At 43.6% G+C, this 27,360-nt stretch overlaps 1 protein-coding gene across 1 annotated transcript; it reads right to left on the bottom strand.

Moving 5' to 3' along the window:
• Positions 1–396: 396 nt before the first annotated feature.
• HTR2A (5-hydroxytryptamine (serotonin) receptor 2A, G protein-coupled) lies at positions 397–26,728 on the bottom strand. Its single transcript, XM_010583393.1, has 3 exons — positions 26,080–26,728; positions 21,257–21,457; positions 397–1,399 (listed from the first exon to the last, which is right to left on the bottom strand). Exons 1-3 carry the CDS (start codon positions 26,492–26,494, stop codon positions 600–602), a joined length of 1,416 nt encoding a protein of 471 aa, XP_010581695.1. The 5' UTR covers positions 26,495–26,728; the 3' UTR covers positions 397–599.
• Between the last annotated feature and the right edge of the window lie 632 nt (positions 26,729–27,360).

Here is a 27,360-nt window from a genome sequence, read left to right as displayed (position 1 = left end):
TTTCAGAATGGTCACTCCAAAGAAAAAAATAGCCATAAAAACACTGTTACCAAAATGTCCATATAATTAATCTATACAGGTTTTAATAGATTTTTCTTTAATACTTTAAAATTTATTTTAAATATATATTAGCAAATTAACCATCATTTTATTTAATATTCCATAAAGTGCTCATTCAGTAGATGATAGCAAAATTCCATTGTAGCAAGACAAACTAGCTGGAGCCTACTCTGCGAGGACATCAAAGGACAGCTTAGCTTTCATTTACAAAGAGAAAAGAAAAGCGTAGGTTTCTTCACAGCCCATGTTATAATACCAGAAATTGCATCTTTTTTCTTTAAGAAATATATCCTTTAGAATATTAAAAAAATAAGTTTAATAAAGCCTGTGCTTAAAACAGCCAAAGTACTGTATGAAAAAAAATTGCACATTTGATACCATTTCAACCCTGCTTTTCATCCACAGGATAATATGAGGAGTATGTGATGTTATTGGAGGGTCTCTTGAGCAGGGCTGATTTTCCTGAGCTATGAGAGCTTCTCACAGCCAGGTGAAATTTTCAGTGTACGCACGGTGGGGGTCATGGCAGCTGCTGACCGTCACACACCGCTAACCTTTTCGTTTGCTGGGCTGATACTTGCCTTGGAGGTACCATCCAAATGATGTATTCCTATCGTGACCATCGAATAATCCTTAGCCATAATTTTGGCCTCTTTTTTCAAACTCTTCATTTGCGCTAGCTGAAGCTGGCTGGAATTATACGCAAGTGCTGGGATAGTGTTCACTAGAATCAGCTGGAAAGGTTTCTTCTCCTCCTTGTAGCGACACTGAATGTAACGAGAGAAAGCTGAGCGGTAGGTTTTGTTGAACAACGTATACACGAGTGGGTTGACAGCCGAAGAAAGGTAGCCAATCCAGACAAATATGTTGAGTAGTCCTCCAATGACCTCTTGATTGCATGACTCCTTGCAAATTACGGCCATCACATTGGTGATGAAAAACGGGCACCACATCACAACAAACAGAAAGAAGACAATGCCAAGAACCTTGGAAGCCTTCTGCTCGTTGCTGATGGATTGCATAGTTCTCCTCCCAGAAGTCCCCATGTCTCTGTTCAAAGAGCGCTGGAAGAGTTTCTCTGAGGACAGGGAACTCTGAGGGAGGAAGCTAAATGAAGCAAACTTGGTCTTTGGGCCAATGTCATTCACACATAGCATAGCTTCCTTCTGCAGTGTCTTGATAGTTAAAAAGTAGGTGACCACCATGATGGTTAGAGGGATGAAGAATGCCACAAAAGAGCCTACTAGGACAAAATTGTCATCCACAAGTAAGCAGCTGCCTTTCTTAAACACTTTGGAGTCATCTTGTAGTCCAAAGACAGGTACAGGCATGGAGATACCTGAAGGAGGATGAGAGAAAGAAGAGGTTAAACACAATAATAAAAAACACCATCTCCAATCTCCAAGAAAAAATTAACAAAACATTCTTAGCTATACACAGATCATTTCTCAAAGATTTAATGGTTATAGGACACAAATGAACACTAACAGATAGAGCCACAATTGACAGACATCCCAAAGCAAACTGAATTTATAAGGGAAGGAAAAATACTGAGTCTCATATTTCAGCAGCAACACAATGCTAATCCTGTTCTTGTTGAATTTTACTGGGGCCACACTGAGAAAAGATGCTGTGTGAAACGTTGGTCTTGCAGATGTTGAGTTTCAGGAACTAAGCTGTGGTCTACCAGGCTCTGGCATTTGTGCTGCCACCACTTTTACAGGGATCCAGCAAAGAAGGGCAGGGGAAGAGCAGCGTTGGTGTTACACGGGATTTCACTGTTGCTCTCATCTGAATTCCCTCTCTCCTTCAAAGAAACCTCAGCCACAAGTAGAACACATTTGCTTCCATCCAACTGTCCCATGACACCTACTAGCAACAAATGTGTAACTCCTTATATTCTTGGATCTTGGGGGGCCTGTAATGATCTCCAGACTTGCTCCTTGGTTCCTGGCACCTTGGCAAAGGCTTTTGTCAACTATGATCAAGACGATACCATGTCTTTCTTTTCTAGGGTGGCTTGAGAGTGGTCTTAGGCTGATTTTTGTAAGAGGATTAGAAGTGTTCTGGGTACTGGTTTCTCACTAGGCTGTGAAATACTGATTTAAGGAGGAAAGATAAATTTTTATCGTAGGTCTGAGAGTAATCTTTCATTGGGTCTTTTTCTTTTCTCCCTGTAATCTCCATACAGTCAACACAGTCTAAATGCCCAAAAGACTTTCCGCACCAACAGCCAGAGGAAGGATGGGGACAAAGTAAGGACTGAGAAACACCGATATGAGGCAGCCTGGGATGTGATTCACCCTGCGGGGCTGCACGGGTCCCTTCAGGGTAATGCCAAAAGCTCAGCCCTGACGGCAAGGGCAGCCATGCAAACTTTGTTTTCCCTGCAGCGCGTGCTACGTCCGTGCCCTGTCATGAGCGGCAAGGCCAGGTGATGAAGTCCATTCTCCTTGGACGGCTCGCTCTGATTCAAGCCCGCTCGGCCATTTCCTCAGGGACTTCTGCAAAATGCTGCTAGTGTCTGAGCAAAATCAAACAGTTACTGTTTCTTTGGTTGTTGGTTTTGGGGGTTTTCCAATATTTGTCTCCTTCCCTCCCCCCATATGGATGCTGTCTCTCGAAGAGAGGCAATGTTCAGACAGCAAAAGGGATGATGTGCTGTGAAGACGGCAAAAGTGGATTCGTGAAGCAGGGAGCGATAATGCAGCCCTGTCTGGATAAAAGCAGCTAGGAGTCTGACTCCTGTGGAAAGTTAGCATAATCTGGGGGCTTCAGTCCCCTTTGCATCTTTGAACAGAAGTCCCAGATGCTGTATTCGACTTCTGAGGAAGAAAAAAATTAGAGAAGAATTTCTTATGATGTGAGGATGATGCTGTGCCCTACCTTGTCCCCTGTGTGCCCAACAGTGTCCTTACTGGTCCACAGATGAGTCCTGAAACTCATCCTCTCAACTTCAGCATTTCAGTGGTACCTCCTTCTACCTCCCTTCTTTTCCCTTCTTCCCACTCTGGTGCTTAGACTGGGAGCCCTTTAAAAGCACAGGCTGTCTCTTCATTTCACACGTTTCCAGTGCCCAGCATAACAGCTCCAGTCCTTGAGGGAGGCTGTGGAGTCCAGGCACAGTACAAAACAATAATAATAACAGTAATAATAATATTAGATTATTCTCTTCAAATGTTCCATTCTTTTGGTGCTTCTGGAGCTTCTACAAAGTTCTTTATTTTTCTAACACCACCGCTCTTTATTTTTCTAACAACACTGTAGCTTATTTTATCTGCACAGCTTTGAACTGAGTCATGGCAATGCCTTGGGCCAGCTTACAAAAGTGCTGTTCTTATCTGCCCGGGGCAGAAGCTGGTGGAGAGCTTGCGGTATTGCCCTTTCTGTTTCTGCTGCACAAGCCCTAAAGGCTTGAACTTGGGCTATGAGAAGCCGGTGGGTGAGGTGCAAACTCATGCAGTGCCTGGCAGCTCCTGGGTCGAGCTGATGGAAACCTCCAGTGATGCTGGGAAAGCTGCTGCCTAAAAAAGCGCAAGACTGATGGCACAGAGGGAGAGGTCACCCGCAGGAGCCACATTGCCCAGCCACGGTAGAGTAATCTGGGGTGCCGAACACCTCCAGGGAAATGGGGAATGCTTTGAAGTTCGTTTTCTTTTTGAAAAAGTTGAAGGGATACTGAAGGCACCCAGCACCTCCCAGCATTACACTTCAGCTGCGTGACGACACAGCACTAGTCAGAGCAATACCACAAGTTTCCCGTCCGGTTCTGCTCTGTACTGATAACAGCAGGGCTGGTTTTTCATTTCATTCAAAGACCTAGTGTGAGCTGCAGAGATAAAATAAACAATGGTATTGACAGGGTAAAAAGATGCCTTTCATTACTGCAGATCTTATGGTTCAGCTGCATTGGGAGGCATGGGAGGAGAGGCAGCAGCGCTAAAAAGAGGAAAATTCTAGCGTATTTGCAAGCTTTTTCAAGTAAAAGGCCAAAGTCAGTTACAACTCCTCACCCAAAATACAAGGGCAGCAATTCCCCACCTGCTTTGTTTTGTTGTTAGCAGCTCCTGGAGGACTGGCATCTAAATCCGGATTTCTGACTTTAAAAAATGACTGAATGGAAAGAAGCTTCAGCTTCTAGCTGGAGTTTTCACATTTCCTCGTCATTCCTTTAACAAGTGCAAAAGTGCTCTTCACAGCAGAGCTGTAGCAGGCACTGCTAGTCATGGAAGTTTTTCTGGATGACCATTCAAAGCATCTTTCCCCTACAGCCGCAGGTAACTGGCCTGTATACAGTTTGGAGATACCAAACGTATCACAGGTCAGTAGCAGAGAACATTGACAGCTGTAACCTGCTTTTTGTGTACACCCTAGTTCAGCTGGTGTAGGGCATCCCACAAATGGTACTGTGGCATTCCTGCATGGAATAAATTAACTTCCAGCCCAACTCTCTCTTTTCGTATCTCTACAGGGACTAAACTTATTGCTCCCTTCCCCAAAGGAACAGAGTTTGTCCCTCTTCAACAGGTAGCTTCTGGCTTCTGTAGCATGAGGATGGCAAATCCCTGTAAGGACACTGGGACCAAATTCAAAGGCAGTCATCTTCAAACTGTAAATAAAAGAGCTTCCATGTACAACCCAAGTTGACTATTCTGATGGGATTTTTAAGAGGCATCACACATGGCCAAGAAAGTCACTCAGGTTTGGACAAGATCAAGCTTGTACTGTAGATTCATAATAAAAAATCCCAGTCTAAGCTGTATTAGCATTATTGCAGCTGACTGAATTCATTCTTTAAAGATCGAAGCTGACCGATCTATTTCTCCTTGATGATTCCAATGTATAATTTCTTGCTGGTTTTATTGTCTTCACTTTCCAGCTCCCTGCTCTTGGTGACTGTGGCTGTTTAAGAAGACACAGGCTCTGCCTGCGTATCGTGACTTCAAGGAAGAAAATCAGCTTCACAAGAAAGGATCACGCAGAGCTACCAGGTAGGGACGAGCAGGTATTTGGGAAATGGACCATGTACAAACAGTAGATCTGGGGGAAACAACTTGGCAAGGTTGTTGCAGAACAGCTATTCCATGTCCCTGGCTCCCACTAGCTCAAGGTCAGTCTGGAAAGAGTCTTGATATCCCCTGAGTGCTTTTTTATGGTTTATCTTCCTCTGCTTCCAAATCCAGCTAAACTGAGACAAAGGAAACACTCAGCACAGAATGGGAGCATCCATTCAAGCACTGGAGGTACATTAGCCAGTGCCTTTCCAGTTGATATTCCCACTTATATCAGAACATTTGCCCTTGTGGACAAACCCTAAATATTATGTTCCTCTGGTAGAAGGTGGTTTATTTATAAAGCTTGATGTATACACAGGTGGCTGTTTCAAACTTTATGGACTTTAATAAACCACAAAACAGAACCCAAGCAATAAAGATGAGTAATAAATCCCACATTAAACCTCAACCATTTGGACACAATTTCAGAATGACAAAAAGCTCTTGAAAACACCAAAGGTTAAGAAGTAAAGCAATAGCATCCTTCTTGTTGTTCTCTCAAAAAGCCTGGTAAAACTGACAAAGGTTGATTTAGCGGTACACATTGCTGGCTTGCAAATCTTCGGAGATATACAGCAGCCATAAAACCACTTTAACTGGACAGGTAAACTGGGTTTGCGGCTGCCTTGAGCTGCTGAGACTATCAATGAATCAAAACCGGAATTTACAATATGCCCTGCAGGGTGGCACACTGGGGCTACTTAGGATGAAGAGAAGGAGGGGGAGCGACCTGATAAAGTCAAAGTTCCTTCTGTGAAGTCTCCTTCAAGCAGAAACTGTCAGTCACATGCTTTCACCTCACATATATCCCTTGCAATCGATTTGAATACAAATGAGCATTACTATGTGCCTTAATAAATGTCCAAGGGATAGGAAATACCTTTTAGAAATGTCATTACAGTTTCTCAGCAAAATTCGGCACCTTTCTTCACCTCTGCATGAAAAAGAAAAAAGCCTCCCCAGCTCCAGTTTGAGCAGTCGCATTGATTCAGACGTACTCAGGTGATGGGCCAGATCACGGGCCACTGCACAGAGCTGCACTGTGACACCGGAGACCTCTGAAGGGATTGCTGCTTGAAGAAGGCCAGTGTCTCCCTCAAGCAGCTGCATGTGGCAATATTGTCTTAAGTTCTTCAGAAAAGCCCACGCCTTGTGTCTGGTGCTTTTCCGTACTCGGAGAACGTCCTCCTTTGGTACATCTACACAAGCAAACAACAAACAGCCATCCGTGTGCGCTCACGTGGTGCATCCCAGGGCAAACGACGCATACCCTCGGTTTCATGTTGTATAAAAATTGCCTCGGTGCAACGCAGCCATTACATTATTTGTAATATTTTGCACCAAAATAACCACACAAAATAATACTCATTCCTTTGGGCTACATAGTGCCCTGTGTGGATGTCTGCTTGCTCTAGGAACACAAAGCACAGTGAGCCACTTGTGGGGGGACCACGGACCGTATCCTCCTTGGAGTATCAAGGATGCAAATATGTCTGGAGCTTATAGCAGGAGCCGGAGTTTAGCAGCAGCTACTCGTGTGCTTTCAATTAAACACCCACAAAGAGCCGCTCAGTCTGGCTCTACCTCTCTGCTTGGTGTATGGCACTCACCGCTATGGGAGTTATCGTTTCCCCAGACCTGCAAACACTTAACGGATTTCTGCACGCACCTGAAAACGTTATTTCCCAACCGACTCATTTCCAGTCACAACAAACCTTTCATGTTGTCATTTCGTTGCTACCCAAGTAGTGCCAGCCACATTGCCGATAGCAAGGTTGCGTGGTTTGCTGATGGGTGGCAGCGCAGAAGCAGAAATTTCCACCTGGGGGCAGGTGGACAAGCTCTGGGTGGTTTGGGAGCCGCCATCTCAGGCTGCATCTAGTTAGCATGAATGTTAAAAATCTTCTGCCTTGCCTAGTCAGCATGGCAGTGTCCCCAAAGTCCTGGGCTAGAATTTCTCCTTGCGAGCGAGACAAGGACGGATCTCTTCCCTGGCAGCAGGTACCCGTGTTGGTGGGGGCAGGAGCGGGTGAGGAGCTTTCTCTCACAAATCCCCACGTAATATTTGCTTTCAGATGGATCTTCTCAGGAGCTAAGAGTCACCATGTCGGCGGAGCATCGTCTCCTTGCTGCATTCCAAGGGACCAGCCCCACAGGACTGGAGTCAGAGCGGGTCCAGGCATTTTCCTTATTGCTGTCTACGGGCCAAATCTAGCTTTTTATTCGAGGGCACACACAGAGCTGGTTTTCTGTAGCTTTCCCTTGGAGCATTTTATTTGGTCACACATGTTCTATTTAATATAACTGAAAAGAAAACTACTTTATATTTAACTTCACATAGGGGGTGCAAGGTAATACTTGGATTATTCTGTAAATTTTGAAATGGCTTTGTTCTTGGCAGCTCAGAAAATCTCAAAGGAAACATATTATTTAGCCTTGTAGGAGATATATTCAATTCTTTTTATGTGAGAAAATGATTGTAAATGGTCATTTATAATAATATAATGCCATAAATTGTCTACTTCACTTTAGAAAAACAAAATCAGAAAAGTCTCACTGTCTTCCTGATATATTTCTCATTTATGTTCTCAGTCCTGAAGCCTATTTCTTACAAGTACAAAGTCTGTGCAAATTAATTTGCAGGACTGTGAGAATAAATTAAATAGAAACAGAATTAGAGGCGCATTGCAGGGAGGACAGAACAAGTTATGAAGGACAGCTGGCCCTTTTTGACCCGACTGATTATGAACCCAGGGCTCCAGGGTGGGCTGAGTTATGGGAGGAAAGTGCTGATGGAGTCGCTGCTTTGGTATAATCCTGTTCCCTTACAAAATGTGCATGCAGCCCTATTTCCTAGAGGCAGCAAGAACCCAGCAGGAGGAAGCAGTTCCTTTGCTCTCGGCTTTAAGTGCTATTCCTGCCTATACGCGCCTCAAATCCCCTTTCTTAGCTGTGCTGCAGGACTTGTTTACAGCATTTCTGTGTCCTTCGTGTCCGGTCCTTCATATTTCCATATTGGATTTACCAATCCTTCTGAGTATTTGAGGAAGACGCAACCTTTTACATAGCAATTTCCAGTGGAGCCTCTCCACCAATACAGTCTTTGCTCTTCTGCTAGTGACATTATCTTTGGTTTGTGCAGAGGCTTCTGCCAAGGTGCTTATTGGCTTCTCACAGCTTTCTCAAATCAAGGAAAAGTTGTTATCCCTCTATATGATACGATTACCCAGCCACTAAAGGGACTAGCAGAGGCATATAGAACTCTACACTTATCAAATAGCTAGGAAGAAAGAAAGATTGATTTATAAATGTCCTGAAGAAATTTATTTTGAAAAAGGATTTAGGGACTGGGGATTTCAGATTATGCCATTCATGTATGCAGCAAGGAGTGATGGTGAACAGACCCTGGTGGTTTCACCTGAACAAGCTGAAATAAGAGGCTCTTGCTATTGCAGTCAAACTCTCTTAGTTTGGTGCCCGCGCAGGTTTGCACAGGCTGCCTCCGCCTTCTGCTGCCTGCAGTGGGTGAAGGGGAGGACTCCAAGGGGTAAAAAAATCGCTGGAGAAAGCTGTGCCGCCTGCTTTCATCTTTCATAAGCAGGGAAGCAGTCACACTTCCCAAAGCTAGTCTTGGTATCTCATTGGAATATTGATTTTTTTTTAGTTATTTCCTAATGTGCTTGTAGTTATTCCCAGGTAATGACCTCCTTGGCCCCTGACTGCACATTGACTTATTTTAGCTGAAGCCCTGCAGTTGCTTCTGTCTTTGTAGAGTAAAAGTCTTTCTGCTCGGAGTTAGCACACTGGTGACTTGCTGTACGGGACACCTGCAGGTAAAACCTTCACGTCTAGGGCCAGCAAATAGAACGAGTATGTTCTTGATCACTGGAAGCCTCAGAAAATTGAAAGACTTTATCAATTTATACAGAAATTTTCTTTTTAGATGACAGATCCTTGCATTCCATCTGCTTGTTTACTATGGTATTTGTATCTACCGAGGCACAGAACTTTTCCTAAATAAGTAAGAAATACCAAACTGCCCAGTAAATAGATTTTTGCTCAATATGGCTGAAGAACAAAATAATGTGTACCATGTGCCAGATTATTCCATGGTCTCCCATGGATTCAATGAATCTCCCTTTTACTGTGCTTGGTTAGACCTCATGGCCTGATTCTGAATATTTTAGTGATGTTAAGCCTGGAGAAAGATCTTAAAAAAACCCAGCCCTAGACTTGCTAAGTGTGTCAACTTTTAGATAAAAAGTAAATCGCTTGGCCTTGTGTAGATTACTGTGCAAATACAAGTTATTATAGATGCATCTACAGGGAAGAAGAGGGAGGCAAGAAGGCATCTGGGTTTGCTTTTGCAGCAGAAGGGCGGACAGAGCTGTTTAGCTCCAGGATGTGCAGGAGGTTAAAAGCCAGTAATAGAGACGGGACAAAGAAATGTTTATGGGAGTGATTCGGCAGTGTTTTGGCACCACGTTGCTGTGTCACATCTGAGATGGAATTGCTCCTCCTTTGCCTTGCTCGGTCCTGTGGTTCCCAGATGATGCTGAGGGTGGATGGACCACGAGCATCGGAGTGGCAATGCTGAAGGAGCACTGAGAAGGGCAAACCCCACTCCCTATGGGCCATCTATATGGATGTCGTAGCTTTCTTCTGCTGGGAGCTGGGCTAGGTTAGATTTGCGTCTCCTTCTCGTTAGCCCTTCCTCAGGCCACCAATTCGCATGGGGAGGTGCCTGAAGGAGGGAAGGTCAGGGAGACCTGCCTGCAACCTCAGGTGCATCTTAAAATCTGAGAGTATGAAATATGGCAAGGAGTGGGAAGGTATGGGTACTCTATATCCTCCTCGGCTCAGAGGCATGTGGATACCATAACAAGTCACGTTAAAAGAAGCAGGACTGAAAATCAGCACTAATTTCACATGGACACACACCCACCTGCACGTGCACACGTAGCTGCCTAACTAAGATTGCCAGCTCTTCTAAATAACTGAATGACAAGCTGCGTCTTCATCATCTGAATTCATCACTACTTACATCAGCCCTGTTTTGATAACTCTGTGCGTAGGGCGTTACGAACGCCGGCAATCCCTGGAAGACCACCAAGGCCAGTGATGTGAAACCTTTAGCCTGCAGTTTGGCGACGCATCAGTGCTGATGTATCTGTTGGCTCAAAGGAGATGTCCTGCCCGCTCTCAAGTGCATAGGGTAGGAAGGGTATAGGGTCGCAGTGGAGATTTCTGCAAGTTCTGTAGCCCTGTAGTATGTCAATATTGCGTTATACATTTTCATTTGGGTCTGGTGAAGACTCCTGCGAGGAGTCCTCTGCCTGCACACCGTCCTGGTCTCTATCCCAGTGCTCCCAGCCGGGATGGTGGTGGTGTACATCAAGGGAGGCGGACAGGGCACTTGGCCCCACGTGCCAGCCCTTCTACACGGACTGCGGCTTGCTCTGTGCATCTGCCTGCACTTTAATCCCTGCCTCTCACCAAGGAGGGAGAGGGGATGGTGTGTCCTACTGCACAGCGCCTAGAGGAAATCAGCGAAAAAATAATAATAATAAAAAAAATCAGCAGCTGCAAAAATCTGCGGGTGGGAGGAAGGTTTCTAATGTAACAATAAAAGGCTTTTAAGACCTCCCACCCTGCAATTTAATTGCATTATTATTTACAATACCAATTTACTTGCAGTCTGATCTTTGGTGGGGCTGAGACCGGTCACTGTCCCCAAGCCTGGAAAGAGTAGAGAGCAAGGCGGTGTGTGCGAGGCATGGATGGGAGGCCGAAGAAATGGTTTGCCTGGGAGATGCTGGGTGAGCAAAGCCAAAGTCCGAGGGAGCCAGACGGCAGCTACGGTCCTGCTGTCAGTGGGAATCGGGAGGGAGCTGGCCTTAATGTTCTCCTACAGGCGACGGAGGCCAGTAACGGCTCTGTAACCGCTTCATCCATGGTGACTAGAAGTGATTAGAAGTGACTGACCTCATGATAGAGAGCTAAATATTTAGTTTGAAAAATTGCAAGAGGTGCCACGGGTCTCCAGCCTAGCTCTGCGCAGAGGGACGAGGTGCTATTCATTCTTATTTACAGCTCCTGGGTGGACAAACCTGCTACTTCTGGGGCTCAGCAAAATGCAGCAGAGCAGGTCAAACTTCTTCCTTTCTGCGTACTCAGTTAATGTTATTTAAATTGCGTAGGTGTTTTTAAGTTCCCTGTAGCAATGGTTTAATTTCTACTTAAAAGACGTTACAAATTTACGGTTGTCACTCGCTTAGGTAAATATCTTAATTTGAAAAGGAAAAGAGCCTCTAAGTGGGATCACCTCCAGCCACTTGCGATATCCCTCCTGTTTAGCACAGGACCTTTCTGTATTCCATGTCAGATGGCTTCGCAATGTTTACTGTTCAGGCCCCTAGGAGAACAGATTTGAAGATAATTGTGCTTTGAGAAAGAAAGAAGTACCATACATTTGTAACAGGATCTTCCCAGGTCACACATTATCAGTCTGCCTTTTAAGCTATGAAGCTCCTGAAGGCTCCTCTGGGCTAATTTGTTATATGCTATAGATGCTACACACACAATAATGCTTTAAAAAAAAATATATAGTAACAATAAGCTAGAAATTATGGAAAAAATCTTAGATATTCCACTGTCATAAGCAACTAATGTGATGGCTCCTGGAGCAGTCTAAGTTACAAGATCCTCTACTATCCCAGTTTCTATACTTCTGGGCTTTTAATTATTACTTGGTATGACTCGTTGAATGCTGATAATTTACTTAACTCTGCCTTAATCCTCCACTGAACTGAATAGAGATTTCTGTTGTTATCTCTCTGAGAGTTCTCCAGCAGCGCTGCTTGACCTCGTTATGTAGTTTAAAAGGAGACTGAATGTAACGATCAGATAAGTTGTTTAATTATTAGTATTTTTTTTTAGCAACAGTTTTGCACTGAGTCTGAAGGGCATGGACAACCAAAACTGTAATTCTTCTGGATTTTCTAGACCTTAAAGCAGGTCCCACTTTAATCCAGATCTTTGTTCTGTCTCTCCATGCCTCCTTTTGTGGTTCCTTGCAGTGGCTGCTGATTAAGCAAATGGTCAGCTCCTTCCAAGTTATCCAAGGAGACTGCACCAATGGCTGGACAGTTATTGGAGGAGATGTCCTGATGCGATGGATAATTTGGAAGGCAAAACAGGATGAGAAGCAGCTTAGAGACCTGCACTGGTCTGAACATCGTGATTCAGGATCCTGTGCTTTATGCTTCCCTGCCCACCCAGTGAATAGTGCCCTTCACCCTGACTGAACTGCTCTTCTGTTAAATCAAGCAGTGCCCTGGCCACATTTAGAAGATGGGAGGGTTGTAGAAGAGATGAAAAAATGATAGATCATGTCTGCCTGTATTTCCCCTCTACAGGTGTCTATGGAGGTGCTATAGCATAATCCCTGGGCTTATCTTTCCGCTAAAAGTCACAAACCACCTTGAAAATGAAAAATAAATACATGAACCGCCCTTGCAACAAGGCTACTCTGAATGCTGGAGGCACCTCCTCGTGTCCTGCAGTGGTACACAAGGCAGGGCTGGTTTTACTCTGGGAACATTCAACCTAAAATTTTGGGCACTTTTGGACTTGTAAGGAGAAAGTTACACTGCTCACTCAGCGCACCTGGGACGTAAAACCGCGCAGTATTTATCTCGGGATACTCACAGTTCAGCTCAGTCTATGATCCTAGCAATAGCGGTCCATTTGACATTTGCAAATTCAGATCAAATACAAAATCATAACGAGGGTTATGTTCTGCCAAAAGGAAACAAGTCTTCCCAGTGGGCGTGATTTACTTGCAACATAAATGCGGGACTGAATACCATGAAATACACAACTCCAATTTTGATCAGCCAGAAAAGAGAGCCTTTATCGCGATGCCTCAGCCTGCTTTCAGGATGTCAGAGGAGTCTGACAGGCTGTTTTCCATCAGGGACTCTAGAGGACATCATAGGAAAAATCAGCTGACAGGTATTTCTAAATTTGTTGTAGGTAATTAGGAATACATTGTCTCAGCTCTCACAAAACCCCTGACTCTTACTGGCTGGGCTTCTGCTCAGATGTGATGCCAATGTCACGGGCAGGAAACGCATGGGGAAAGTTAATTGCAGCCTGAGTGTGTGATAGTTTGCAGTGTTCCTGCTAATTGGGGTAAATGTAAGGATTCCATTTTAAAGCAGAATTCTGCGATACATTTAGCATTATAAAATGCAAAATCTGACTTAAATAAAATTTAAGTCTATAAAATACATAAAAGAAGCTGTGAAGTTGCTCTGTATAATTTCAAAATGAATGAAAATTTCTTTGTTCTTGACATTTTCTTTTATGCAATACCGTGCTACTTTAACAACAGTTTTTAATTTAGAAGGCGATTAAATGCAATTACAGTGTACAGATGACAGAGCTTATAAATCCCAACATGATTTCTTGTGCACTTCTTTTCTGCTCATTTATATTGCCTGTGGCTTCTGCTATGCAGAAATGCCAATTCCTCTGATTCGAGATGCTCAAGTAATTTCTTGGTCAATATAGGATCTCCTTTTGAGCATGTACTGTTGTAGAGACCTACTGGCAAAAGATCAGAGCAGGGCTGCGAACATGTCCTTTCTGCTTTTTGCAACACCTCACATAGCACTTTCTGCAGAAAAGGGTGTCCTGCGCTAGGACCTAGGCTCATCCTTCCCCCTCTGGATGGGGAATCCATTCTGGATTCTTGTATGTATTGCATGCTGTGCTGGGAACACGACTGGCTAAAAAATATAGCCTTGCAGAGAAGGAGGAATAACTTATAATAAGCACTGTATTGTTACTGCCTTTTTTCTTAAAACATTCCATTTACTCTGACGTATCCTACAAAGAGAGACTGGCTGATTATGGGTCATATTGCCAACCACAAACAGTTACTTGTTCATTCAAAGAAACCAGATAATAGAACCAGCCTGGTCCAACTGAACTTAATGCTTTTTTGCCAGTAGCTTCAAGGGGAAGAAGAACATGGTCCTTATGGTCTTCATAGCAAAGAAGATTTTTTTTTTAAAAAAAAGACAATGAACAAATTCTGTCCCTTGACTAACCAGGTTCTTGCCACGTAGCTCTGCTATTAAAAATACAGCTCTATCATTTAAAACTAGCCCTGAAAAATAAAACCAAAGCAGAAAGAAAAGCCATGCATTAATGTTGTGGCCACTCCTCACTCCTTTTTTCACCCGTAAAGCAGAATATTTCTTGCAAAAGAGGTGCTCACAAAATGAGTGTGTGCCTTTTTCATAGGCAAAAACCTTCATCTCCTCCTGATAATCAGGTAATTACACAAAGAAAATGGTAAATGTATACATAATAATTATTCTTCATTTGACAATTTGGAGAATTTAGAAAGCAGTTCAATCATTACCATTCCTTTGAGGATTTTTTCATAAAGAAAAGTATAAGGTTAGTAACACCTCCTTGTCAGATAATGAAAAAAACCCACGTACAAGTTCCAAAAGCAAGCTTTTTTAACCTTCACAGTTATTAGAGGGAGATAGGTGTAGTAAGCTGTTGGTCGGGTGGATGAGATGTGTTCACTCTTCTGGGAAGAACAAATCAAACAAAGGATTCTGTTACATGGGAAATACGGGAATAATTTACATCAGTGAGGAAAGTAAATGATATTTATGTCTCTGTCTCAGAACCATCTTAAGTAGTGTCTCATAACCAGAATACATGTGCTGGCCAACTCAGAACTGTGCATCACAGCACTGAATATTGACTTCCCTCGGACAACCTACACATGACGTGCTCCTTTACTCATCAGTTGTCACTGCTGTTGGAGTCATTGGCATGGCAATTAACTTTCTACTGGCATAATTGTTGCTGACTACTGAGCCTCACACATTGTGTCTCTATAAAATCATACAACGACGATCCTATTTCTACGAGATGGTGATGAAGCTCTAATACTCTGCTTATGAAATTTTGTGCCATGGCCCTTTATTATAGTTAAAGCAAACTTCTCTGTATCTTGTGTCACAATTCTTGATGACATCTTTATGGCATTTTATTTTTATGGTGGCATCTACATTTGCAGATGGAAAAGGTTCCAGGGGGTTTCCCAAACACAAAACCTACAATGTTTGCCCTTGAGATCCTCCAGCTGGAAAGAGCAAACAGTATGTTCCCTCTCTGGGGGATGATTTCATGAGTATGATAAAGAAAGAAGAAATGTTAACTAAGGAAATGATTATAAATTCTGCTAAGAATGCAAAGCCAAGTTTTCAAAAGAAATGGAAGCAAAGTGAATGACTACATGATAAACAGAGTAGTGTAGCAGATATTTCAAGTTTAGATCCAGCACTTCCAAATTTAGGTGCTCGACTTCATATTGTCAGAGTACAGTGCTGTGTGTAATTATTTGCAATTTTGTGTATTTTGGCAGTATATTCCATGTTGTAACAAATGGTCTTTTCCTATGCCAAGCCATCCCTAAATTAGACTTTCTTGAACCGGCAAATTACATCATCTGGAAGAAAAGGACGATGTGGTGGATCCGGAACAGGGATTCCCAACCTGCAGCCCCTTGGTTATTTGTGCCTTTTGAAAACAGTAAAGGCGCTTTCAAATGGAAGCTGTCCTTGGCATTAGGAGGAGGGAGCTGAAGGAGCCAAAGCCATCAAGAAACCACAATCCAGAGACACGGGGAGTTGCACTCTCCCAATCCCAGCTGCTTCCCTGGCTGTTCGTACTGTAGGACAGCAAGAAGTCACGCAGAGAAATTGCAGGCTGCCTGGGACGGAGGTAAAAAGCTTCACACTGCCAAATTATCAGAGGGCTCAGTTGCACTGGGCTTGTTTCGTACACCTGGAGGTAACATTTTGCAGCCTGCACTTTGGGGAATGTTGCTTCGCATGCTACAGAATTTCTGTATTTTTGAAGCCTCGAAAGCAATGGCAAAATTTTAAGAGAGTTATGCAATGGGAGATAAATCACCAGCTTCATCCAGCTCCATCCAGACTTTTCTTCTGCATGAAAAGTACCGAATAAATCTAAGTTGTTAGTGACTGGGGAGAGCAGAGACTGCCTGAAGGCAGTGAACAGATGTGTAGGCTGAGTGAGAAATGATAAGAGAAGAGAAAACTCAGCTAAGAGGATTTGGGCTTCATCAAACTTCACATTATTTAGACCATTAACAGAGGAATAGAGAGAAATAAGGACTGAGGAATGATATATGTAAGGGCTTAACATTCACGACTGTAATTCATTTATGTGGCCCTTTCAAGGATTTTTAAAGGAGAGAATGAGGCACTGTTGGCCTCTTGCAGAGCAATACGTTTCTTAGGCCCACTTAGGACTCACAGGTGCTTTACCTGTGTTTCTCAGCGTAGGCTCCATTTACAATTCTATAGATTCCAGTTAAACGCTATTCAAAATTCAAGTATAGTTTTTCTAGGAAGGGGAAATGCATGGGCTTTTTACACCTGTTTTCAGTAACGACCTCTGTGCTTTAAAACAAATGGAATAATTTTCAGGCTTTAATGGGCTTTTGCCTTCAACAGCTACAAATAATCTAATTATCTAGCCACTCTGGGTACTGGATGATTTAAGAATTAAAGACACGATTAGAATCTGTTACAGTAATTAGTATCCATTCTAAACCAATTGCCTGTGGCATTACATGGTCTACTGAAAGAAAGGCTGCTGGCTAAATCCTCTTCTTCCACTAAATGCAAAACCAAGTGCTAGTACAATTTCTTTTTTAACTAAGAAAGTCAAGATTTCAGAAGTCAAGTAAAACAAATTATCTGAGCTTTTATATGCTGTTTTTTAAATACTTTATATTTCACTGAAGCCAGAGAAGGAAGACCACTGATTGACTCAACTTTGGATCAAATTCACTGAATAAATTTGGGAATTTAGGGAATAAAAGGAAGGTTACAAATTTAGTGACTGAAAGGGTTATTACTTAGGTAAATTAGAAGGCATAATGAAAGAGATGTGGGTAGATTGGGAAGCACTAGGAGAACTTCCGCGTGCCCCACAAATCAGCTGGAAGCCATGCCCCACTAATCAGTTAGAAGAATTTGCAGAAGTCAGTGAGCAGGTGGATAAGGGTGATCCAGCTGATATAATATTCCCGGGTTTCCAGAAAACTCCTACAACACTGTTTTGTCAAAGGCTGTTAAAGAAATTATACTGTAATGGCAGAAGAAGAAAGGTTCTTGTGTAGAAAAAGGATGGGTTGAATGAAAGAAAACAAGGGGTAGGATTAAATGGTTTGTTTCCAGGGTGAGGGTGGTAGAAGGAACCATCCAACAGCCTCTGTGTTCGTCAGTGCTGTTCAGTCCATCCAGGACCTCTTTGTGTGGACGCTGGAACTGAATAAATGTGCTGGCAACACATGGCTGTTGGCTGTCAAGAAATGCAGAAGGTTTTCATAAATCTCAGCTAATGGACAGCGAAGTAGCAGACAAAACTCCATGCTAAGAAGCAAAGAGTTGTACATTAGCTGGGGAGTAACCCTATCTAGATACACAAAACTCTTTGTCACTACTCAGGAAAGAGAGGAGGGACACGAAAACCATCAGGGGGCTGGAACACCTCTCCTGTGAGGAAAGGCTGAGAGATTTAGGGGGGTTCAGCCTGGAGAAGAGAAGGCTCCGGGGAGACCTTATTGTGGCTTTCCAATACTTAAAGGGGGCTGACAGGAAAGATGGAGAGGGACTCTTTAATGAGGAGTGTAGTGATAGGATGAGGGGTAATGGTTTTAAACTGAAAGAGGGTAGATTTAGATTAGATATTAGGAAAAATTATTTACTACAAGGGTGGTGAGGCACAGGCACAGGTTGCCCAGAGAAGCTGTGGCTGCCCCATCCCTGGCAGTGTTCAAGGCCAGGTTGGATGGGGCTTGGAGCAACCTGGTCTAGTGGAAGGTGTCCCTGCCCATGGCAGGGGGGTTGGAACGAGATGATCTTTAAGGTCCCTTCCCACCCAAACCATTCTATGATTCCATGATTTTGGACTCGGTGAGCTCATTGTGCCGGGATGGTCCTAAAGACTAAAAGAAAGGTAGACTTATTAAAGTAGGAATTGAGAACAAGGGAGACAATATTAATACACCACATGAGTTCATGCTGTGTCCACATCTTGAATATTGTGGTCTGGCCACTTATGTCTCAAAGGGGATGTAGAAGCATTGGAAAAGATTCAGAGAAGGGTACAAAGACAACCTGGGCATGGGATACTGCCACACAGAGCCTAAATAGGTTTGGACTCAGCCTGGTGAAGCAATCATTGAAGGGGGCTATGCAAGAGGATGGACTAAGGATTTTGACAGTGAGGGAGCTGTTGAGGGTCTCTCATCAGCAGATTCCCCCCTCTTCCCCTGCTAAAACGAGCCTCTATGCAGGGGAACATAATGTCTTTCATTTCTTTCTCTTGCTTTTTACCTTCCATCTCGTACATCATGAAAGTTCACAGGGCACCAGCTCAGCTGCAAACTGCAGGAGCAAGGGGAAGCCAGCGGATATCTAACTGAGGCGGGAGGGCAAAACCTCGAGAAACTCCTGTCTCTCCAAATTTGTCAGTGAGATGGCAGCCACACCGTGCACTGCAGAGACCGCGTTGTGCCCGACACCGGCTCTGCCTGTGCCAGCTATAGCTATGTGAAAATGCAAAGCGTTAAATAATTTATAGCCCTGCCACTCTAAGTGGCACTAAGAGCCTGGTAAATGATACATAGAGCACCTCTTTGTTCAGAAAGCATTTCCTATTAGTAAATTATATAGAAAGCACCTCATCTGTCAGAAGCCATATTCTGAGTGGGACGGTGGCAGATCAGGAGGACAGGGTCGATGACCGACCGACAGCAAGTTGCACGGGTGATCTGGGATCTATCAAGGTTCCTTATCATTCCTGCACACCTCAGGGTGCTTGCCTGCATTCACTTCTAGCTAGTTAACCTCCTCACTGTTTTGATGACAGGTGATGTGTGAATGAGACGGAGTTTCCCCTATCAGCCCCCAATTTTCCTGACATCCACCGTTCCCTTACATGTGTCCTTATCCAGCTGCAGTAAAGCAGGACTCTGTCCTCTTCACTCATGCCACGCTTGAGTGCTTTCCCATAAAACAAGGAGTTGTATTTTTCAGAGCTATATAAATAGGGACCATGTTGCTATCGTTTGCCATAGTACTAACAACTGACATCTGTGGCTCATCTGATCACTGTTAGAAGAAAATTCTCTAGAGAGCAGAAAAGGTGTTATTACAATGTTTTTATCAGTTATCAGTTATTACTGCAAAGAATAGTCCTAACTTTTGAAATTAAATACCAAGATATCAAAGAGCTAAACCCTCCTGCTACAGGACATAAAGCGTGTTTTAACTAATAGGGCTTAAATAAAACATTTTTCTGGATTCATTTTAATAGTGAGTCTAATTCAGATACTCTGGCAGTGAGCCCCTGCCTGAGGAAAGATGCTGATCAGCGTAGACCACTGGTTTGCCCCTGGAATGGTCATTCTGATAATTCTGTGAATTTATTTGTGTTTTAAAAGGACAGTAATTTCACACGCACTAAGCACAGCCACCACACACTAATGCGGACAAACACAGTACGTACAAATTTAAGGAATGCTTGACTTTTTTATGTTATATGCAGAATGCACCAAAAATGCTTGCACTTAGCAGTGTCCAAAATTGGAAAAACTGGACAGAGTAAGTAATATGTTTTCGACTGGATTGATAAGAAAAGCGACTGTAGAGATATAAGGTATGATACATCTAATCTAAATGAAGCCAGCTACATCTGAGTGGCTCTAGGCTTCCTTTAGAGTTGAGACGAGGTATTTTTAGGGTGGCGTTCCCCTCGCCTGTGCTAGACGTCTCCATCTGACCAGCCCAAAGCGCCCCAGAGCCGTGCGTGATGCTGTGGAACCTCACCAGGTCTCGGAGGATGCAGAACTCTCCTCCTGTTGAGAGAGGGCTCCCACTATTTCTTGCTGCCCAGCAGAAGATACAGCTGTTTTAAGTCATAAAAATCCTAGACTGCTTTTTTTCTCAGGAAAAAGATTTTCAGGATCAAGAAGGAGGCCGGGAGATGATTCAGAGCGGCAGGCAGCAGTGTTAGGCATCATCTCCTTTCCATCCCCTCGGAAGAATGGTAATGGATTACAGTTACCACTTGCAGTAATTTGTATTAGTCAGGGAAGCGGCTAATTACCTTTGATTGCTGGCAACACTCATCTCTTCCAGGGCAAGAGAGGGAATTTTTTCTGCTTCTGAATAGGTGAGGTACCAATGCTCGGGGGGTCTGCAAAACCAGAGGAGCTGAAGGGAACTGCGCTTTCAGCATGTTTGAGAACCACAGCCCCAGGTGGGTGAAGAAATCCCCGACGGCATCAGACACCAAGCTCTTTCCTCCTCCCTCGCCGTCAAACTGGTGCGGGCTGAGGGTGCTGCCAGCACGGGAATGGAAGAGCGGCAGTCCCGTGCCTGGTGTCAAGCCTCTGGGTTTTGCCAGTGCAAAGAGAGATTCATTCTCATGAGATTCTCTCATAGGGAGTCATTCAGGGCATCTATTTTAGGCTGCAACTCTGAACTGTCCCGTGGGGAAACTTCTCTCATTTACAGTGTACACAGAGTATCTAATGCCTCCTAAATAGGACACACAAATACCCTACCCTACGCACCCAGAAAGGCGGAAAAGTTCTGCCCATAAGAAACATCTCCAAGCAAATTACCCTAATAAGAAGTTGGGAACAACCAACTGACTTGCGTAAAACAGGGAAATCTTTCTTTCAGTTGAGATCATTTTCTCTTTTCAGATGTTAAGGTAATGATGGATAAGCAACATGGGAAATAAACACATTTTTAAAACAATCTTGAACCCAGCAGTCCTACCACTCATGTATATTCTTTTAGTGACAGTGCTGCTCAGTTCTCCTCCGTTTCCCGTTGTCGTTGTTGATTTCCATTGCGTAATTACTACATTACAGCACTTCTTAGACTGTGGCAAGCAAAATATCGCAGGCAGAGAATACAGTTTTAGACTGCAATATATATGTCAAATCCTCTCAAAGGCTAGAAATCTGCAATTACACGCTGAAATATTGCCTCACTTACCGACTGAGATGGTCCAAACAGCAATTATTTTTGCAAAAGCCTTAGTTCTTGAGTTAAACCGGCTGTGATGGATGGGGTTTCGAATGGCAATGTAGCGATCCAGTGAGATGGCGCAGAGGTGCATGATGGAGGCAGTGGAGAAAAGCACGTCCAAGTAGATCCAAACCGCACAGAGCTTTGTAGGTAGAGGCCATGTGTATCCTGCACGAGAGAAAGTTGACATCAGCTGAGAATGTGGCAGACATCTTTTGTTATGACACATATGTCTTAGTGCATATATACATCCTTCTAGGAGGAGCTGGTAGTAAGTGATGCATTCAATAGCAGGTACCTCACACTGTTTCAAGAAACCTTTTTTTTTTTTTGCTTACAACCTCCTAACTCCGTAGCTTTTGAGATTAACTCTGCTTCTTTCCCAGGCTACAGGCAGTGTATGTTTTTTTCTTTTTAATTCTGTTTGCATAATGCTAATGCTTGATGTTATAATTAACCATTTCTGGCAGCAAATCTATGGAAAGAGAAGCAATGTTGTAATTGTAGACCTGCAAGTTCTCAATTTTGTTTTAGGTCTTTTTATGCATGTAATTACTGCATTATTAACACCTGCTGACATGCAAAGCTGCCTTAATTCTGAAACTGAAACTTTAGATTTAGTGGCAGCTGAAAAAAGAAATTTCTTTTGTTGCATACCAGCGATATTTATCTCACCTGTCTTTAGGCACCTACCACATACTTAAATAAGGATATTCCCTGTATCAATGAATATTGATAATCTCCTCCAGAGAGAGCAATCCAAAGCAAACGCATTAGTGTTTACCAATATCCAACCTACATCTTTGCTGAAAATTAAGCCTTCCCTTTTTCCTTGTTCTTTCCACTAGCCATGAAGAATAATTGATTGCTCTCCTTTCTGGAAGCTATTGGAAGATGGCTATCGTGTCTTGCCTAGGTGTTTGGTTTTTTTTTTTTTCTTCCAGCCTAAGCAAAGCCAATTCCTTTATCTTTTGCTTACAGATGATGCTTTTAAAACTTTTGTGCTTCTTGTTTCTCTGCCCTGGAACCTATTTAATTTATCCACGTCTTTGTTCAGTGACCAAAACAGGACTCAGTACTCTCGCAAAGGCCTCCCGATTGCTGAGTGAAATACAAGATTGCTTCATGGGTCTTGCAGGGAATGTTCTTACTTACATGACCTGGAATGGTGGGTGCCTTTTGTATAAAAATATCATACTAGTGACGCACGCTTAGCTTATGATCCATTTTGACAGCCAGATCTTGTGCAGCATTCCTGAAGCCCGGACAAATTTCCCCAGCAGTAGTTGGTTTGCTCTCTTTTTCCTAAGTTGATATCTTTGCATTTATCCTCACTGAATGTTACGTGATCGTCTCAGACTTTCTCTTCGGGGGTCCCGATGATTGTTGACGATTCTGATCCTGTCCCTCCGAGTGCTTGTCACCTCTCCCAGCTTGGTGCTTTTGGAAAACTGCGTAAGCTCACGCTCCGTGCGCTCTCCGAGTTGTTAGGAGCAGTCCTGAGCAGAGCCCTGCAGGACCCCCACTCAAAAGCCCTTCTGGTCCTGCAGGGAACCACTAGGAACTCTCCTTGGAGCAAGTTTTGCAGTTATCCATGTCCTTATCTTACGGCGATTTAATTTAGAGCGTATTACCTCAGCTGCCCTTGACAGTGCTGCATGGGGCAGTGCCAAAGCTGGTATTGTGAGAACAGGCTATTATTCGGGGGAGTGCCTGTCTCCTCTGGAGATACAGAACAAGATTTGCAACAGCAGGAACAGAGGGAGAGGCAGAGGAGCTAGGTCTGTGCCTAATTAAATTTAGTCTCAGTAAGCGCTGAGGAGACCTCTTTCTTGGTGCTCTTGGACTGCTGTAATACGAGCTGACCCTGACAAGCCATACAGCATTTATGGGTATGTTTTATCTCGTTTTCTGGTCTTCCAATGGGGAATCTGGTCTCTGGAGTGTGTTACGTGAGGGCTGGCTTTCAGGGGCATTTCTTCCCAGCAGCATCTCTCTGTCAGGCCAGGCCAGTTTACACAGGGAAAAGCGATAAAGTATTTTTACACTTGACAACATGCATCTGTGGCCTTTGGGAATGCATTTGTCATATCCTTCTAGACCCCTTCTCCTTGCTTTAAACCTGGATGGGGCAGGGATAAAACAGCATCCATCAGATAAACTACCTGGGAGACTACAGGGCCAGGAAAGGGGAAAACACATGAGAGGAGCCAACTGTGGATGCAGTAAGAGTTAGAAGGGAGTAGAGAACATCCTCCAGGCAGGCCTTGGGACATTTTATGTGGCACATGGTGCAGGGCACCTTTGCCTTGTGCTGTGCTCTGGCCAATGTCCAATTCACTCCTCGACATAGCAAAGGGGAAACCAAACCAAATCAAACCAAACCAAAATGAAACAAAACAACCCAACCCAACCCAAAACAAACCATGGCTGCAATTTAAAGATCGGATAGGCAGGGAAAGTTTTACAAGGTCCAGGATTTCGTGTAGTCCATGGGAGCTCCTGAGGTGTAGGAGTTCATCTGAGGGAGTTGAGAGGCGGAGAGGGAGGGCAGGGAGCCCCTTGGATGACATAAGATTTTCCTCCTGATGAAGCCACATATTAGCACCCAGGACAGGAGAAATGTTTTCCCACAAGGCCTTTCAGGTGAGGAGGCAAATAAACCAAGCTGGCCAGGATGGCTGGGTGGCTTCTTGTTGGTAACAGGGCGTACAAGAACACTGTTTTGAGTGAAAGGCTAAGAGCGCTGCGAGGAAAGAAGAGAGGAGGGTCTGTAGGCAAGGCAGGAGACCTTGTGGACCGTCTTGCCTTGACAGAAACACATCAACCGAGACCATGTCTGGGCTGGACAGGAACCTTCTGAAATGCCTGGTCCTTCCACTGCAGCAGGGAGTTACGCAGCATCTGCCAATGTTCTGCTCCACGCTGTTGCTGTCACCCCATGGCATGGGACAAGTCTCTGAAGTGGGAGCAAAAAGGCATCCAGCACCCTGTGTGGTTTTGGGTGGGAACCAGCGCTGTTCAACTCTGTGAGTTTTCTGCTCTGTGGGCACGTCCACCTTGGCAGGACTTGCTGGGTGTCTTTTTTTTTTTCTATCATAGGCTGGTGCTGCTGGGTGGATGGAGAAGCCTGCCCGGCTCAATGGGAATTGCCCGCAGTAGCTGTAAACCTCTCAAGAAGGAGAAATCATCTCTCTTTTGAGCAAAACAGTCCCAATCCTCTTTCAAGGGGCTGTGGAGCCGAGCAAATGCTCCCGTGTAAGGGGAGGTTTCCCCCTGTGCCACCACTGGTCATCCTGGAGGTTGACGGTGCCCCACGCCGAGATGGTTCTTCTGGTACCCACGTGGACCACCGGCTGATTTTTCACCCCAAGTTACCCCGCAAAGGTCTCCCCTTCCCGACCTCGCAAGGGAAAAAGCAGGGAGAGAGGAGGCAAAGCCGACACGCTCCCTTCCCTATGGCTGTAGGTGCCCCGCGGCTCCTCTGCGCCGGCGATGGCAAAGGAGGGCGACAATCCCGCGTTCCGACCTCCAAAACATTTCCAAACCCTGGATTTCGGATGCCTCTTTCCTCAGCAGCGGAGCCCGACCAGCAGGAGTCCCTGTTGCATGTCTCAGGGAATCACGCAGCATTTAAAAGGGGTTTGCTAATCTCACCCATCGGACAATTTCTGCTCGCTTTTACATTGTGTCTCCCACCAAAGGTAATTGCACCGCTAAGGCAATAAATCACAATGTTACACCGTCACCGATGCCAAATACAGTTTGCAAATGCTGCTGAGGGCAATCCATGTAGAAGTACTGAAACTGGGAAATAAACTTCCAGTTTTCTGGATAAAATCTCTCTTAAGTCACAGGCTCATGCTTGCACCTTAGTCCCAAAATAGCAAAGAAATAGAAATCTTTGCAAACAACCTCACTTTCCTCCTGACATTGTCTGGCTTCTCCTTGAACTGTAGTAATTCAGTTGTGGCACTGGAAAACTCATTTCTCAAAGTTTAGAGATTATAATAGCCTGACAATATTGGTACTGAACTGCTGCTGGTACCTAGGCTGCTGCTTTTTTCTATGTGAGCTGTGCTGCAAGTGATTTTGGTGAAAATGAGAAGAAAGATCTGCTATCAATCACCTACAAGGGTATGAACTGCGAGTCATTATTCACTTAATTCTTAAATAACTTATCTTAAGAAACCATAGCTTTACATTTGTAAATGTGACTAAAAATTAGGAAAAAATAATTCCCATCTGTTTTTTAACTCTCACAATATTTATTCCAGCATTTGCTGGTAAGTAGATGTCTAAGCAGGGTATTGGTGTTAAGAAAATTATTGGCATTTGTATTACTTCATTAAAAAAAATTGAAGGGGTTGCCTACTTGGAATCTAAAGGTAGTCATTAGTGCTTCTGTGCATTTTTGCAGACCAAAGTAACTGGCAGGACCCTACATTCTCGTTAGGAATATTGAAAATTATGAGCCAGGGGAAAAAACTGGAAGAATAGAGAAAATAAAGCATCTCCATATACACTTTAAGACAATTCACCCAGCAGCTGAGTAATAAACTAATGTTCTGGACTGTATTTAAAATGCCTGTAACTAGAAATATAAGGTAGGAAAAGATTCAAGTACTTCACCTATTCTTACATCCATTAACCAGTTACATACATTTCAACTTGCATGGAGTGATTACAATTTCTTGTGGTAAGAGAATGAAATAACAACAACAACAACATGTGCATGCAATTTTTAAAGCTTCTCAATACATGCAGTAGGTTACACAGCTCATACTCACCGTACAGTATGGTTAACATCGACACAGGCATGACGAGGAAACCCAGCAGCATATCAGCTATTGCGAGTGACATTAGAAAATAGTTAGTGGCATTCTGTAGTTTTTTCTCCAGTGACACAGCCATGATGACAAGAATATTTCCAGCAATGGTTAAAACAATCACTATCACTGTCAGCAAAGCTGGCCAGTTTTTCTGTGAAAGCTGAAACAGGGAAGAGTAGCACGGTGGACTCATGTTACTTTCACACGAAAGATTGGTTAGGTTTTCAGAGTCCACAGTCAAGTTAAAGAGATGTGATATATTAATCTCTCCAGCTCCGTAAGCATTTCTGTAGAGTCTTCTCTCATGATTTATTTGTATTAAGGAGTTTGCAGTTGGGTTCGCAGAGCTCTCCTCGTCACAAAGAATATCCATTGCTCAGTCCAAAACCGGTGAGATAAATAGTGAAAAATAGGAGATTATCACCCTTTGTCACCATCAGGCTTTATATTCCTCAGCTGTCCATGCCAGAAGTTGAGGGAGCACAATCTTTTGCCGACTGTATTTTTGCCACTGGCGTGATGTAGGAAAACATACCAGAATTACTCCGAAAGCTGAAAGGTTTTGTTTTCAGTTCCATAGGAATTCCAGCGTTGGCATACATTGAAAAACCAGCTGAAAAGCAAAACCAAGCTGTAGGATAGAGAATGTGGACTTGAGACTTCAGAGAGCAAAAATGTTGGAGAAATAAAAGAGAAAAAACTTTTGCAACCACTAGGACTCCCCTCTGGAGCTACATCTTATTGCTATTGGTAACTGTAATCACACAATTTTAAACACAGCAGTATTAAAATAGCTTGCCATACAAACCAGCAGAGCTCTCGCTTCCCTATTAAGAAAGTTGATTAAAGATTCCATCCAGCATCTTTCTCCTGAAATAATTAGATATGCTCGTATTTATAGTTCATCTTCCATAATATGGCTGATAGTCTCTGACTTCTGTTGTATTTCAGTATCATTTTCAGCCTCATATCAGAGATTACACATGCTGCTCCATGCTGATTTTTATAGCTAATCGTATCTTTTGGCCCAGCCTGGCTTCAGAATGGAAATTAAACAACTAGATACTATGATAAAAAACACAATTTAAGGAAGACTTACATTGTACTTCAGAGCCCACTCTCAAACTGCAATTAGGTGCACTCTGTACCCTGATTTACCATGTTCTTCGGGGTGTTTAGCCAGTTTTGTGTCCTTGTTCTTCAGCCTCCTCCAAAATGGTGGTATTTGGAATAGTTTTT

Source organism: Haliaeetus leucocephalus, unplaced genomic scaffold (assembly GCF_000737465.1).
Source record: "Haliaeetus leucocephalus isolate CR32 unplaced genomic scaffold, Haliaeetus_leucocephalus-4.0 Scaffold897, whole genome shotgun sequence".
Lineage (NCBI taxonomy): Eukaryota > Metazoa > Chordata > Aves > Accipitriformes > Accipitridae > Haliaeetus > Haliaeetus leucocephalus.
This window is presented reverse-complemented; position numbering and strand designations above follow the sequence as displayed.